The sequence below is a fragment of the Ambystoma mexicanum genome, chromosome 7p (assembly GCF_040938575.1).
Source record: "Ambystoma mexicanum isolate Mex_15411 chromosome 7p, UKY_AmexF1_1, whole genome shotgun sequence".
Lineage (NCBI taxonomy): Eukaryota > Metazoa > Chordata > Amphibia > Caudata > Ambystomatidae > Ambystoma > Ambystoma mexicanum.
Genome location: NC_090939.1, coordinates 145351891 through 145368219, shown reverse-complemented (window position 1 = coordinate 145368219; position 16329 = coordinate 145351891). Strand labels below are relative to the sequence as shown.

Sequence of the window (16329 nt, the reverse complement as noted above, 5' to 3'; positions counted from 1 at the left end):
CGTTGAGCCAGGTCTGAGCCCTTTCTTCGTTTTGCCTTTTGGCAGGCTTCAGCCCTGAAGCGCGCCTCTGACCCCAGTGTCTAGAAAGGCATGATGTGAGGGAGGTTCCCTCCCATGTCCTTTGTCTCTAGGAATGGCTAAATGCAACCAGTCCTGATTGGCTGGCTGTCCTTCCAGGACAGCCACCCTGCTGTGTGATTGACCCCCCTATGTTGTGCGTGAATGGGAGTAACCTGCTTAAAAAGCGAGGGTTTTGGGACTAGAAACTGAGTCGACCACTGGGAGAAACGCCCGACAAAGGAACTGTGAATGAAGCTGCTGTGCTGAAACCTTTTTTTTTTTTCTCTCTAATCGACAAGAGAAGCTATGGAAGGGACGACGACTTTCCTTGGGTTAGTGGGACCAACTAACCCTGAGACGAACTCCACTGGACCACCTTCCCTGATTGGCTGTATTACTTCGCTGCTGGAAGAACTGAGTGCCAGGTCGCGAAATCTAGTCGAGTGCAATGTCTGAAATCTGGCCCGAAGCTCCAGGAGTCTCCTAAGGACCCTCCAGAAGCAGGACGACCAGAGCACGAGTCCCCTCACCAGAGTGCAGATCCCAAGGAGTGAAGGAAGACCAACCGTTATCCGAGATCCACGGTGGTGCTGCTTACAGAGCGCTGAAACCGCAATGTGCTGCAGATCCAAAAAGAGCCCGTAGCTCCCTCTTGTCCCCACGACTGAGGCTCAGGCACCCAGGGTCTGCACCGCTGAAACAGGACAGAATCCAGCTGGTCCAATCTTCTTCAAGCCAGAGGTACTGTTAGACTTTGGGTACTTACCTCAGTGTCTTTTGAGCTGTGCTTTTCTCAGTTGAGACTTGCATTGGCTTACTTTGTAGAGTTGGTTCTAAATCTGCTGTTCACAAGCTTAGCAGCGTGTGACCCTACAGGTGATTTCTACAACTCTCTAACTTTGTGCAAGACTTTTATTATTTAACAACTTCCTCCGCTTCAATTGACTTTGGCTGTCCTGGCTCCCTGCAGACTCTTCTGACCCATTGACTTTGATTCTAACTGTCCCTCAGTGGTAACTTGTTTAAAACCTATTGCTGGGAAAGGCTTGTCTAGACTTCATTGGAAGGTTTAAGTGTACTTGCATGCCCTGAGAACCTGTTTAACCTTTTTTCCTTCCTTTCTGCAACTTCAGAATCCGCAAAGTGATATATAAATGCCATTACTGTCCTTGTGAAGGTGTTGGATATGCTTCTTACACAATTCCTAAGAGTATCCACTAACTTGTGCTGATTCTGGAAAGTATTTTAAAGTCTATTTGATGGTTACATATTTTGCCCTTTTTTAAAAAAAATGCTTAGTTAGAAATTGATGTTAAATAACTATTTATAACTGAAATCTGAAATCTTGAGTGTTAGTGTTACTTGGATATGTGTATTTGTGAATATCATTGCTACAGCTCACATTTTACCCCTCTTGAGATAGGCCTGGCTGCTCAGTCACTAGACCTATACCAAAAGGTGGGTTACGTAACACCAAGCAGATAAGTGTTGTGTAGTCTCACACAGTGTTACTACACCAGTTCTTGCGTAACAGGCATTTCTGCTTTTGGGATTTCGGGCAATAGGTGTTTTTAATAGACGGAATCCTGACTGGTTTTCATTACTATTCCTGATCTACATTTTCTTATCTTTAGAATCATTGCATGCACATTTACCCCATTAATATTAATGAGGGATATCCTGAAAATCGGACATGTTTCTGGCCCTCGAGGCCTGGAGTTGGTCAACCCTGGTCCATAGCCAATCATAAAACCTGGCAAGCTTATCCTGGACATTCAGCATCTTTGTATCAGCTGCTGCAGCCGGTTTTGGCTGTGTGTATTTTCCTCTATGCCACTTTCTGTCCTGGGGATTCATACATCCAGCTAATGCTTTCTGTAGTTGCAAGTTTGATGTTAATTGGATAAATCGTATGCACACTGCTGGTACCAAGCAAGGTTTTCATGCATTTTGAAAAACAGGTTAGTTTGAAAAATGTTGTTGTCATGTTGGAGAAAAGTGTCTACTTATTTGATTTTATCGCACCCTTCACAAGATGACCTTTAAGAACCATTACAAATATACTAAGATGGACCTGTGGGGTACATTCCATCTGAATCGGGTGAAAATACAAAGAGTGGAATCTGTGGTCATCGCTTTTTGTTTTTAAATATAGTTTAGTTATGCCCTTTATAAGTAACCTGCGACTTTCCAGTTCATGAACATGGTACTGAGAGAACCTCTTGACATGTATGTTAGTATTCATGGGCATAGAATCATTTTCTTAGCATAACAAACAATATTTACATAGTTGACTGAGAACAGCGTTGATGAGGCTTGTCTCTAGAAGACTGGGTGGTCAAGGCATCATTGTGCTGCAGTGGACCTCTCTTGCTCCCATTAAGGAAATGCAAAGCTTTCTTGGCATTGTCAATATCTGTTAGTATTTTTTATTTATCAGCTGTGATCTATTATTTGTGGTTGTAGCAGATGCATCAAGCTTGACTAAGGATGCAGAGTTATTAGAGAAATTTGAAAATAAATAGTTGCGGCCTACTGTCATAAAGCTCTAGACTGCAGGAAAAAATACTTAACTGAGGAACCTGTGACCATTAGTTCACATTCATGGAATGTCATTTATTAGGAGCCCATCTCACTATCCCTCATATTAAAAAAACAATTCTCCAGCATGGGGTCTGGCATGGATTCACATGCTCATGAAAATTCCCCGTTGTCAGGCCGGGGACCCTCGATCAGAAAAAGAAAGCAGTATTGCCTTAAAAGCTCGATTTCTGCCTTGCACCTGATATCCAATCACTGTAGACTGGGTCATACTGCACCCATCCAATGATGGTTGTCTCCCCGAGTCAACCACTGGGCGGCCATCTTCAGATTTGTTTACTGCAAGTTTTGGTGCAAGGAGTCCTCGAGTTTTGCTCTCTGCTTTTTTCGATAACTGTTCATTTTTTTTACTTTTTTTTTTTTTTACTGCAAATATTAAAGACCGCTGATGGCTACTGGGGTCCGGTAACTGGGCTCTGTTGCTGGTTAAGTTTGTACATCTACACTGCCTGTCAATGTGGAAAGGCCTACTTCGTGCCTTGCCATGTCGGAGGAAGATAGGAGAAGTCTCTTCAGGCTCTGCTCCCAGTATGGCTTGAGGAATATGTGCGTGAAGGACAAGTACATGAGATGTCTTTGTCTGCATCCTGATCATGAAGTGGACCGACGCGACATCTGCCAAAGTTTTCTAGCCAAAACCAAGCTGGACCACTACCTACGGTTGGAGGACGGGGCCCCTGGCATGGCCTCCGGGCACCCTCGGGCAAAGCCCAGATCGGGTCGCACTTCAGCGTGCTTGCCACCTGGTACGATTGGCCAAGGAGGTACCCCCCAGAGGGCACCAGTAAAACCAGTTGGTTAGGCTAGAGACTCCACTGATGCTGCTACTAGTACAGGGCACACACACACTGTGGCTCTACTGGGTTCATACTGGCACCTCACATGCTTCCAATCTGAAGAAGGCCGCCAGGGAGACGACCGTCATTGGATGGGTGCAGTATGACCCGGTCTACAGTGATTGGATATCGGGCAAAAGACAGTATTCGAGCTACTAAAGCAGTACTGCTTTCCTTTTCTTACTGAGGATTCCTGGCCTGACAGGGAATATTCTGGAACATGTAGGTCTATGCCGGACTCATGCTGGAGAACAGTTACAGTTAAGTAACTTGTTCCTTACGGTTGTGTATTACCATTCGAGCATAACCTTCGTTTAGGAGGAAAGGATGGAGGATGTTTTGTAATGTGTATGGTTGATGGTGTTGGGCGCAGCAAGGCTTTCGAGCTTAGCTCACAAGGAAGCAGGACGAGTGAGTCTGGAGGGCGTTGGAACAGTGAATTCTTACAGAAGCTAGGAGATGTGTGCTTGCTCTTGCCTACCCTTCTGTCAGTGGAAGATATTTGCCCAATATAAATGTTACCTCAACCTATTTTTCCGACAGATTTGTATTTTGTATTTTATTTATTTGTATAGCGCACCAGGCCTGTGGGCAACCGGGCGCATATCTTAAGCAGCAGGCACATAAGTGTCAGGTTGCAGTAATAAATTACAATTGTTCATTTGACTTATATAATCAAAAACAGTTACAGCAGGTTCAGTTACAATTAGTCGTTCACTTGACTTACATAAGCAGAAACAATCAAGGACAATGCAGCTGAGGGTATTAAGGATTGAGGGCGATCAGTTGGCCCCGGGTGAGGTAGCTAGCCAAAGCTTGGCATTGTGTTTGAATAGGTTAAGTGAGGGCAGTGTTCTGATGGTGAGAGGCACATTGTTCCAAAGTTTGGCTGCCAGGACGCCTCCAGCTGTCTGCAGTTTGTATCTGGGGACCAAGAGGCATTGTGCTTGGGCAGAACGGAGTGACCGTGTTGGGATGTGCCGAGAGAAGCGTGAAGCTAGGTAAGTGGGGGCTTGGCTATTTATACATTTATAGGTGAGGATGGCCTTAATGTTGTGGAGCAGTGAGAGTGCATGCCAAGGAATCGGAGCACTTTTGTTAATATGCTGCTGGAAGGCAATGTTACTGTCTATGATAAATCGGGGATTTGGAGTAGGGTACGAAAAGGATTGAACCCATCCAAGTGCTTGTCACTCTGCAATCTTTGGATTATTTCCTGTCTGGATGATTGACGGAGGAGAACAAATTCCATTTTGGTTAGGTTGAGCTTTACATTATACGCTTGCTAACATTTGAATTGTGGGGAGGCATTTCTGGAGGAGTTTGTCGGGGAGCAGATCTGAGGTACAACCGGGTATCCTCTACATTTTGGTGTAGAGATGTTTGTATCGAGTAGTGAACCTAGCATGTCCAGGTTGAAAAATCACTTGGCAGAATATTGAGTCCTTTGGTGCTCTGCAAGTAACCTAAACACACATACATTAATAGTTCTCCTTGCTGCTGCTTTCAAGGTATTAGCTACCTAGTGTACCTTCCCAGATGCTAGACCTGAAACGCTTTGCCTTCAGGGGCAATCCTTTACAAAGTGACCCTCCTTGATGCAAAGTAAGGACACAGTTCTGCTGCATTATGCCTCTGGCCTCCTAATGTCCTTGTTTATCAAGTCCACCCTTTGACCTTCTGGCCTGAAGGGACATCCAATCGCCCTGCTTACTCTTCTTCACTTACCCCTGCATTCATTCAAATGAAGATGCATTATCCGATCAATTGGAGACTCCAATTAGTTGGCCTTTCTGCAATCCCATGCTTTCTTGAGCTTATGCTGTACTCCCCTCCGCTCTGATGTCTGCAGGTCTCTGTAGGAATTTGTGGCTGGTGCAATCAATGTTCCTTAAGTGCATTTGGTGTCAGCGTTTTTCTGAGTTACAGATGGATGAAAGTTTAGTTTGTACCATCAATGGTCTGAATCCATGTTGTGCATTGTCAAAAAAGGGAGCGTTGGAGGTAGGACAGTAGCTGGCAGGGTCTTAAAGAAAAATGTTTTTTCCCGTGCATAATGGTACTCTGTTTATTGGAGAAGGGCTGCAAACCCAGTTTATTATGGTTTGGTAGATGTTTGGCGGGCAAGGATCCTCTGATGATCCTGCTGAGTTGCTAGAGTTGACTGCTTACAAATTCCTGCATGGAGAATGGGCAGAAGGACATCGGTTTCCCTGTGTGTGCTTAAGGTTCGGATTCTGTTTTGTAATTTGTTGTTGCAGTTCTGCCATTTCTAGCTAGATTGTCTTGTGTCTGTTTTGACTATGGTTAAGTATGTGGAGATTGATTTGCGGAGTAACTCTCGACTCTGAGTTGATGGCTGATGTTGGCATTCAAGAGCGCCTGTGGGTTGAAAAAAAGCCTTGCCCAAAAGAATGGGCTCATGGCAGACTTTTTCTTAAGTGTTTGTATTATATCACTTAGTTATGAAGTAAGCCCTGTCTGGTACTATTCCAATAGGCATGCGGGTAGATCTGATCTTATGGGTAAGAAACTTAATTATTCTCCTTGGAATAAATCCACCCTCGCACCCCTTCATGTATCACCACAAAAATGATGCCTCGATCTAGGGATTAGGCAGATTAAAATCTTTTGACTAAGTGGTTATGGGCAAGCGATAGATACATGCTTTACTGCAGAGTTTGACATCCCTGAAGACAGATGGCTCCTGTTTCGCCTCCCGTCTGGAAACTGCTATTCTTTCATAATGGAGCAAAGAATACAATGGCGTACGAGTTGTTCACTGTGTGGCATGAACCCTCTTGGAGAGTAGTTGAAGGACTGGAAGTTATTGTTAAATGAACCAAGATGCCTTATTCGGTCACCCAAACCAAATCAATCTCCTGCTCATAAAGTACTATTCATAATTTTTACCACGTAGTTGATATTTTGCACTGCTGCATAGCTACTCATGGTTAAAGGTTGCATTTCATCTTTTCCTTTTGAACATGCCCCATAATTACTAATACATTTTGTTGTCCTTCTCTAGATATTGTACTATTTATCGGGGCAGTCCTACCCTGGAAGTGATCCACTTTTTAAGGACCGAGTCACTTGGGCTGGAGACTTTAACAAAAAAGATGCGTCTATTTACATAGAAAATGTTCAATTCCGTGACAATGGCACCTACACGTGTGATGTCAAGAATCCACCGGACATTGCTGGCTTGCCTGGGACCATCGTACTGCGTGTTGTTGCAAAAGGTGACTCCTTTCTTTATGTTGTATTTTTGTCAAAACCTTGCGTTGATGTTTTCCAGAAAGTGTTCCTTGTCTCTTTCAATAAAAAGGATGTACAGTAGATGGTTAGAGTGAGATGCCACTGATTGGGTACACATCTTTTAATTTTTACAAGAATGTATTAGCAGAGGTTGTTCGAAACCTTCACTGTGAGGTATCTAACCATTTCCTTCACCATCTCTGAGAAATGTTCTTTGTTGAGAGAACGGCGGTGGGGTACTACCTGGAAATCAAGTTGTCCCGGCAAAATCATTTTTAGCGTCTTGGGGAAGATCTTGACGGCTGCTGGAGCATGCTGTATACGCCCCTAGCAGAAATTGCACGGTCTGTGGGGGGCATTTCTTCTATATTGCCTCCATGTCCAGCTTATAACAAAGATCCAGTGGGGCCTTCGTTTGCCCCAACGTGCAGGGCGTTTTGAAAATTCTTGTCTCGGGTAATCTTGGTATTCTATGCAAAAGCATATCAGAACTGCTGCCTGCATAGCAGCTCAGTTTGGAAGCTGCAGTGCACTGCTGCCAGCAGCCTCAGTGGGCTTAGAACTTTGCTGATTCAGTGCTTTCCTGAAGCAATCAATGTCTTTTGGTATCTACAGTGAATTTCCCAAGAGATAATCGGTGATAGGAATTTTGTTAAAGGTGAGTGAAGAGCTCCAGGAAAGTCTGACAGAACACGGTTTGATTATGATGGATTGAAATGCCAGAAACTGAACCAGACCTTGCTTCGAAATGAAGAGGGGCACTTATTTCAGACCTACTTCAAAGATGATCTGCACCCTATTTAAGGGAGTGCAGCAACGAGATAGCTGCAGTAACTCGTGCAATTGTCAATGGCAAGGCAATGATCATGCTAGGAGTGAATTGTGATGCTTCAAGCACAGAATAGGTGTTCGCCTGCCTTCACCCCCCACTCACCACAACTCGGGAGGGAGGACCAACCTGAATTCCAGGCTCTCTTATGGGTGCGGCTGATCTTCTTCTAATTGCACCAATCCCTGCTTTGATGTTAATGCCAGGTTTCAAAAGAGCCTCCCCTGTAATCACCTGAAAGTGGCTTTTGTTGGAGTGAAGTTTGTTTCTCATGACTCGGTATGACTCGTTTCTAAAAAACTTTATTTTCCGAATTGAAATGTAGTCTGTATTGAGAGCCTTTCTATTTAAGTGGGTAGCGTTTGATTTCATTACAACACAAATGTTTGCATCGAGGGCTTCATAAAACTATACATCTGAGACCGTACTTAAGCTCCCTTTTTAGTATACGTCTAACACCTGAGAATGTTGGTAGCATGGACAGAGCAGCCAGGCTTATCTTAGGAGGGAGAGAGGACTGTAGCTTGGTACAAAGAAATTGTAGCAGACATATGGTCCAAAGAAACACAAACCCTATGTATTGTATTTAAATAAATCCTTTATTTTTTTGCAATGCAAGTAGGCCAAGCTAAGTCTTGAGGAAGTAAGTACTATAACATGGTTTATAGTGAATATGTCAAATGAAATTTTTTCAAATGCCATAATGTCAGGAAATAAATGCTGAAAAAATGATTTCGGTGTTTTTTTTTTTTTAAATGTGGGGGAGGGGGGTTTATTTACAAGTTATTTTTACTAGCTAAACCAACACAAAAAATACAAATAAATTCGAACTTTTTTTTTTTTTCCGGCATTCTTTTTTTCGACATTATTGCATTCGATACTTATGGGTTACAACCCACAGTATAACCTTATTTTGATTACAATAAGCAGTCAAGGTGAGTCAAACCTACAACACATTCAGAATGGCAGTCAGCTATTCTTGGGGAGTAAAACCATGTTCTATGTACTTTTAGAATACCAGCAGTAATTCAAGGGTACTACACTCTGTCAGTAATGCAGTGACAATTGGTTAGAGAAATCACTTAATAAACCAACCCAGTTACAAGGATACACCTTGTAGCAGATATTACTTTGTAGAACACAGTTCCGAGCTAGTAAAACAACTTGTATACTTTCTGGAGGGGCCTTAAGCTACTCATTGATGGAAGTATGAACACTCAGACTATTTTAGAATGCCCTAAGCAATTTGGGGGAAAGCAAAACCCAATTACACTTTGAGAGGCACAATATATTTCAAGGTAAGTAATTGACCTATTGGTACAAAACTATCCGCTACCGAATATCTAGTTATACCCAGTATACTTTTAAGTGTGTAATACAGTTTCTAAGGTAAGGAAGAACTATATGCAACTATTTTCAAATAGCACCAAAGCAATTCAGGGAAGCACAACCCAGGGTTACAAGTTTAGAAGAGCAGAAGAGTAAGACCATATACTTTTAAGAGTAGCTTCTAGCCACACAGAAGACTCGTAATAACTTGGACTGTTTTAATCGGGGAAAGCAAAACCCAATGGTACTCTTTAAGAATGACTTTTATTCATGGTAGGGTTAACCCTATTGGTAAGCTTTTACTCTCATTCAGTTAAGGATAATAAAACGGAGGTAGGTGGCCAACCGGCAACGGAGATGGCCACATAGTTGCGGAGCTTCGAGAGCAGAGGAAACTTCTTATCTTTATGAACATGCTGTTCGACGTGCATTTCATTTCTAGTTGCTACTTGTGAGTGGGGTCAGCAGTGGAACTCAATTCCTGAAGCCTTCACGTGACTGCAGCTTCAAACAACATTCTCTCCTAATTGCTGCTGACTTGGTTGCAACTTTGCATGGCCCCTACTTTCCTCTCAAAAGCCTCTCCCATCATCATTTCACGTCACCCGGCTGCATTTCTTTGATGGGCATATGTATGGTGCTTACCCCCAGGAAAATAACTTTGTTATGGCATTCAATGTTCTGTTTGTTGCTCGTTGACTCCGCTGGTGACCTGTAAGCAAATTGCTCGTCTGGGATGGTGGGCAAGGCCTACAGCAGCGGCTTTGCATCGGGAGAATAGCCTACACGTTCTGTCAGCTGATGCGGCATACGCGAGTAAGATGACCTACTCGCTTTAAGGAAATGTGTTTCTTTCACTACAAGGCCGGTGAGGTATTTGTATTTATTGTGTTTATATAACGCTTTAATCCAAAACTCTTCACATTTTAACAGAATACATATAACATAACAGTAGAAGCAATTTACAATCGTGAATCAAACCAACAAAACAGTAAGTAGAGCAATTAAACTGTGAGGGAAGAGTGAGGAAGGGAAGGAGGAGGGAAACGGAAGGGGTATAAGGGCGAGAATGAATGAATGAATGGGAAGGGGAAGGTAGAGGATCATAGGGAAGATTTGAGGGAAGGAGAGGGAATGAGAGAGGGAAGGTTTCATGGCGGGGAATGGAGAAGGAGAGATTTTCAGGGAAGTGCAGAAGGTAGGTAAAGAGCGGATTGAGAGAGGTAAGGAGTTCCAGTGTAGGGGGGCTAGGAGCTGAAACGGGAGCAGGCACACTGGGAAGGAGGAACAGTGAGGAAGTGGTCAGCTGAACAAAGGGAGCGGGAAGGAGTGTAGAAAGAGCGGAGAGATGAGAGGGAGCAAGGTCATAGAGAGATTTTAAGACTAGACGGAGGAAATGAAATTTAAGTTGGGAGTGATAGGTAAAGTTTAGTAGCACGGAAGGTGAGAGGAGCAGACTTTGCGAATATTAAAGAGATGGTAGAGACAGGCGCGAGAGGTAAGAGAAATATGGTGGGAGGAGTCAAAGTGAATGCCTAGATTGCGAGCGTGGGCAGAGATAGGAAGGTTAGAGGGAGGAAAGTGAATGAAAGGTGGAGGAGAGGGAGGGGGAAGAGTGTTGGAGGGAAAAAAAGACTTCAGTCTTATCAGTATTGTGGGAAAGAACGCGGGATGACATCCAGTTTTTAATGGCAGTAAGACAGGAAGAGAGTTTAAGGTGGAGGTCAGAAGAGAAGGAAGAGCAAGAAAGGAAGAGTTAGGTGTCACCAGCATAGAAATGGTGAGAAATACTGAATGAAGAGAGCAGGGGCAAGGAGGGAGGTGTAGAGAGAGAATAGGAAAGGGCCAAGAACCGAACCTTGGGGTACGCTGTACTCTGAAGAGAAGGTAGGCGAGGAGACAGCAAATGAGTGGGAGGAGAGGTAAGAGGAGAGCAAGATAAGAACAGAACCTTTGAAACCAAAGGAAGAAAGAGTGTTGAGAAGTAGGGGGTGATCAACCGTGTTGAAAGCAGCAGTAAGGTCAAGGAGAATAGAAGGGATGTGGCCTAGCAGTTCGGGCTGGACTGCCCCTTTTGGGGTGGGGCCAAGCCTGATTTGCATATGGTATTTCCCTTCTGTAATGGCTTGGCAGGCGAAGAACGGTGGTCTGGAGGGTTGCCCAGAGCATTGCCAGTGGTTAAGATTAAGTCTAAACCTTCCAGCCATCACCTCTTTGTTTTTGCTATGTCACCCCGAGTGGGACGGGTATGCCCAGACGTGGGTCCCGTGCCTGCTGGGCCTAGAGACCCAAGCTACTCCTCACTGATGAGCCCCAACAAGGGCGAAACATGTTTGGGGATGCTTGTGGTCTCGTGCAGAAGGGATGTGGCCTAGCAGTTCGGGCTGGACTGCCCCTTTTGGGGTGGGGCCAAGCCTGATTTGCATATGGTATTTCCCTTCTGTAATGGCTTGGCAGGCGAAGAACGGTGGTCTGGAGGGTTGCCCAGAGCATTGCCAGTGGTTAAGATTAAGTCTAAACCTTCCAGCCATCACCTCTTTGTTTTTGCAAGGAGAATAAGGACATAGGATTGCTTAGAGTATTTATAATTCGAGGGGATTGTCGTCCGACGTATTCCACATCTATGACAGTAATGAACACAGCTGTGCTGCTTCGGAATATTTTTCGGCGTAGGCGTCCTGTGTCAATGACCTCGACACCCGTCCTCGACACGCTGCGAGGACCGACGTCACCGGATGTTATATCTAGGACGCCCGTAGCCTCAGTTCCGTTTTTTTCCGCATACATGTTCGCTTCAGAATCTCAGCGCGCTCGATTCTTCTACTTTACGAAAAGGTCTGTCTTCTTCTACCCCGAAGTCGGGCTTCAAAAAGTGTCGGGACTGCAGTTCCAAAATGTCCATCACGGACTGTCGAGGGAATCTCTCGAGGCCCCGGCTCCAAGGAAGTCGTCGACACCATCGGCGCCGAGGCCGTCGAAGGACACTCGGGGCTCCGGCCTTGAAGCCTATTGAGGAGAATTTACTGGAGGTGCCCCGGAGGGTAGAAACTCTGAGGAAAGCTCTCAATAAGTCAGTGAGGCCTGTCTTTGAGTCCTTTTCTGGACATCCCCCCCCCCCCCCTCCCCAGGCATGATTTATTCCAGCCTTTTTGACTACATTTCAGAGGTGGAAGGGTCAGATGAGGAGGGCCTTGTGCCTCCTGAGGTTCCTGATGACCTGTTGTCTGGTCACAGTCAAATGGAAGACCTACGTCAGTCTTTACATGACGCCAGTAGTCTTGACACCTCTCCGGAGGTTGAGTTTGGCAGGCCTGAGTCTGGTACGCATGCCGAATCCTCGTATCGGCGTCTCATGTCGAGGGTGACTGAGTATTTGGGGTGGTCTGCTCCACCTGTTGATTTTCTGCAGGATGGCCGGACGGATATCCTGGACCAAGCTCCACCCACTGACCCAGTGTTACCATTTCATTCAGCTTTGCAAAGAAGGGTGGCCGTGGCTTGGACTGCTCCGGAGAGTCTCCCGGCAGTGAATAAGTCGCTTCTGAAAAAATACCGTCCAGCTAGTGGTGACCCCTGCTACTTGTCTACACACCCCACTCCGGAGAGTTTGGTGGTGCATGCGGCTACGGCCTCAGCAAAGCAGGCTGCGTACCCTACCATCCCTCCTGATACGGACGACAAGCGCTTTGATGGTTGGGCGAAGAAAGTATTTACATCTGGGGGTATGGCTTTAAAGGCAACCAACTCTGTTTGTGCCTTGGCAAGATTCACTCACACTCTGTGGAGTTGTGCATCTTTGGTGGCTGAGCATACTCCCAGAGGGGAGGAACAGGATGTTTTTCTAGCCCTCGTCCAAGATGGGAAGGATGCCATGTGTGAATCCGTTCAGTCTGGTCTGGACATGGCAGACTGTGCCAGCCGGTCCATGGCGGCAAGCACCGTGATGCACAGGTTTGCGTGGTTGCGGAAGTCGGGGGGAGGGGGGATTTGCTCCTGATGTGCATTCCCAGCTTCTTAACATGCCCTTTGATGGTGTCCATCTTTTTGGCAGCAAGGCTGACGAGAGCCTTGAGAGGTTGCAGACCTCCAAAGCTGTAGCAAAGTCTTTGAGCGCTGCAGTACGCCAACCTCCGCCTTGTCATCCTAGGGGACAGCAATTGAGGGGAGGTTCCTTTCGGTACTACTCTTCCTTTGGTAGATCGAGAGGAGCCACCAGTCAAAGGGGAAGCTCTTTGAAGCGTACAGATCCGCTCCTTGCGCAGGAAATCCTATCCCTGCTGGAGAACTGGTGCCTGTAGCGGAGAGGAACAAGGGATGGTATTCCCCATATTTTTTTATCCCGAAAAAAGACAGAGGATTGAGACCCATCATGGACTTGCGTGGTTTGACCAAGCTCCTCTTTCTCAAGTCCTCCAAGCCCTTCAACTTCAGGATTGGTTGGTGTCTCTCGACCATAAGGATGCTTACTTTCATGTGTTGATTCATCCTAAGCACAGGAAGTACCTGAGGTTTGCGGTTGGCGACTCGCATTTTCAGTTTCTGGTCCTGCCGTTCGGATTGACCTCCGCCCCCAGGGTCTTCACCAAGCTGATGGTGGTGGTGATTGCGTATCTCATGTAAAGGGGATTCACGTCTACCCGTATCTGGACGATTGGTTGATCAGGGCGCGCTCTCCCGAGCAAGCCCTGTATCATCTGTCCGTCACCTGTGTTGGGGAGAATTCTCATTCTATGGCTAATTTCCCTTACCTAGTGAGTCCCTCAGGAGCTTTGCTGGATCTCTGGAGTTATTTCTTTCCACTTGGTAAGAGTGTGAGCTTTTCCCCCATTCTTGCACCTATTTTGCTATGTGTCTTTTACCTGTTTTTTTTAAGATTGTGAGCTCTGGAGTACACCACTTCAGTAGCCCCCTTGTTTGTGAGTGTCACGCAGCACCTTCAGTGCAGTGACCCAGGGTTGTCGTTCAGACTTCCCACTGACTCCATTTCTGAGGTGACTACTGTCCCCCTGAAAAGGTTAAAGTTACCATTAACTTTACTTAGTCAAATTTAACCACAGTTCCAGTACACACCATCTTACATGGAGTGCTGGAAGGGTTAACTCTTAACTCTTTGTATCTGTACCTCCTAGAGCATAGTTTCGCTCTTTTAACATTTAGACATGGCTGGTGGCAGTGGTAGCTACCCTAAATGTCTACTGTGGTTATCTTATAAAACCGTGGTAATATTGTAGGCTATTGTGTTAGCCTCAGACTTAAACCCGCTTGACCAAATCCTTTTTCGTTTGGCTCTGGCGCGGTTTATTCGCCATTTCTTTTTGTTAAACTCCTTCTTGTGTTTTTCTTTGCATGGCAAACCAGGTTTGCCTTCTTTGTTCACTGTCTTTTGGCTGGCTTCTACCTAGAAGCCCTCCTCATGGCGCCTGGGTGTCTATGTGGGCTGAATGTGAGGGAGGGGTGTAGTCACCTCCTGCACAGGGTATCCTAGGAAACCCAAGTCACACTTTGACATGATTGGCCGAGGTGGTTGTCCGGGCTGGATAAATTCCCCCCCGCTGGGTGGTTGACAGCTAGGCTGTGTGAATGGCAGGTCTCTTGGGCTGGAAGTCAGTCGCCACTGGAACTACAAGGAACCAACGAGAAGTGGAGGAGAGGTCAACTGCTGCAACTACCCCGTACCGGGGAAGCCCTGCTGCAGTCCTGAGCTATCTACCCTTCAACGACTAAGAGGAGATCCAGCCCGGCATCTTCTTCCCTTGAGCCTGGTGGGGATAACCAACTCATCTTCAGCCAGAGTTGCCACTGGAACTACAAGGAACCGACGAGAAGTGGAGCAGAGGTCGACTGCTGCAACTATTCCGTACCGGTTGTTAGGCAGAATTCTCATTCAATGTATAATTTCCCTTACCTATAGAGTCCCCCAGCAGCTTTGCTGGATTTGAAGGGTTTCTTTTTACCTGCTAAGAGTGAGACTCTGTTTTTTCTCCCCACTCTTAGGCATTTTTGTCATGTGTGTTCTAGGCTATTTCTGTGTTTTAATGCCTATGGGATCTTTCTCAACCTCATAGGAACCATTTTTATGCACATGTGTTACACAGCACCCTCAGTGCAGTGACACAGGGGTGTCGTAGCTACCCCCAAACATAGACTCAATACCCTGGGACTGACTGTCTCCCAGGACATGTAAAGTCCCCATTGACTTTACTAGTGTAATCCTATGAACTAAACCAGTACATCTTACTATGGAGGTATTGGAAGGGGTTAATAGTTTTCCCCTATGTTAATTTTCGAGAGGGTACCGTACAGTCCCTCTCTCAAAAGTTTCTGGCTGGTGGCAGTGGTTACTACCATAAATATACGACCGCAAATATTTTTCTACAGGATTTTCCCATTGTTCGAGGCTACCACTTTTTCTGACAGCCTCTAACGTACCGCCGGTGCATTTTAATATTAACTTTGCTCTGGTATGGTTTATTTGCCAGAACTTTAATATAACTTCTTTCTACTTTCTTTCTCTACGATCCTAACCCAGGTCGGGGATCCTTTGTTCGTCGGTTTGGCGGGCTTCTGTCCAGAAGCCCTTCTTCCGGCACCACTGAGTCTGGGGTGGGTCCATTGTGTGGGAGGGGGAGTATGACCTCTGGACAGGGTTGCCTCCGCAACCCATGTCGCATTCTATACTGATAGGCTGGAGGGTCTCCCGCCAAGATGACCACTCCACTGTGTGAGTGACAGCTAGGCTGTATGAATGGGGATATTTTTGCATAAAAGCAGGGTCCTGAGGACTGGAAGAGCAAGACGTCGCCACTGGAACTAAGAAGCTGAAGAGGAGAGAAGCCAAAGACATCTGCAACAACTGAACCACCGGTGAAGCCCTGTTGCAGCGTCTCACCACTATCTCCACACGACAAGAGGAGATCTTCATCTGCAAGAGCTTTCTTCCCTTGAGCTGGTGGGGCCAACCAGTTTGCCAATCGCCTTCCCGGACCTGCCTTGATCGAATTACCAGTACCCTGTACTCGGAGGCTGGATAGCCAGGAACCAGTCCACCCGGACCGCGATTTAAAGGAGCGTACCTTTTTATTAGTCAGGCAGCACCGCGGCTGGTTTCATCCCTGGGTAGTGCAGTAACTCGAACCTTCCTCCACGACGAGAGCCTCTCTTCCTCTGCTGGATCACCCGAACTGCACGAACTACCAGGAACAACCGCCACCGCAGGAGCCACGTCTTCATTTAAAGGTACATTGTCCCGCCAGGCCGCCCTTTCTTCACGGTAGCACTAAAGGTGTTTTAAATCCTTTACCTACCTGTTGGGTTGGCCGTCTCCCTCTCTTAACATTGTCTTTCGCCCTCTGCATCCACCTTTTCAAAATCGTTAACCAAAGACTTGACTGCAGCTACAAGAACATTTTGCTCCTG

General features: G+C 46.0%; 1 protein-coding gene across 2 annotated transcripts in view; it reads left to right on the top strand.

The window, feature by feature from the left end:
- The window catches only part of MPZL1 (myelin protein zero like 1), a 356406-nt gene that overhangs the window by 128475 nt on the left and 211602 nt on the right, over nucleotides 1–16329 (top strand). For both annotated transcript variants that reach the window (XM_069635931.1, XM_069635932.1), the window contains exon 3: nucleotides 6526–6739. In XM_069635931.1, the coding sequence (XP_069492032.1) occupies nucleotides 6526–6739 (214 nt within the window). The remainder of the gene's footprint in view (nucleotides 1–6525; nucleotides 6740–16329) is intronic.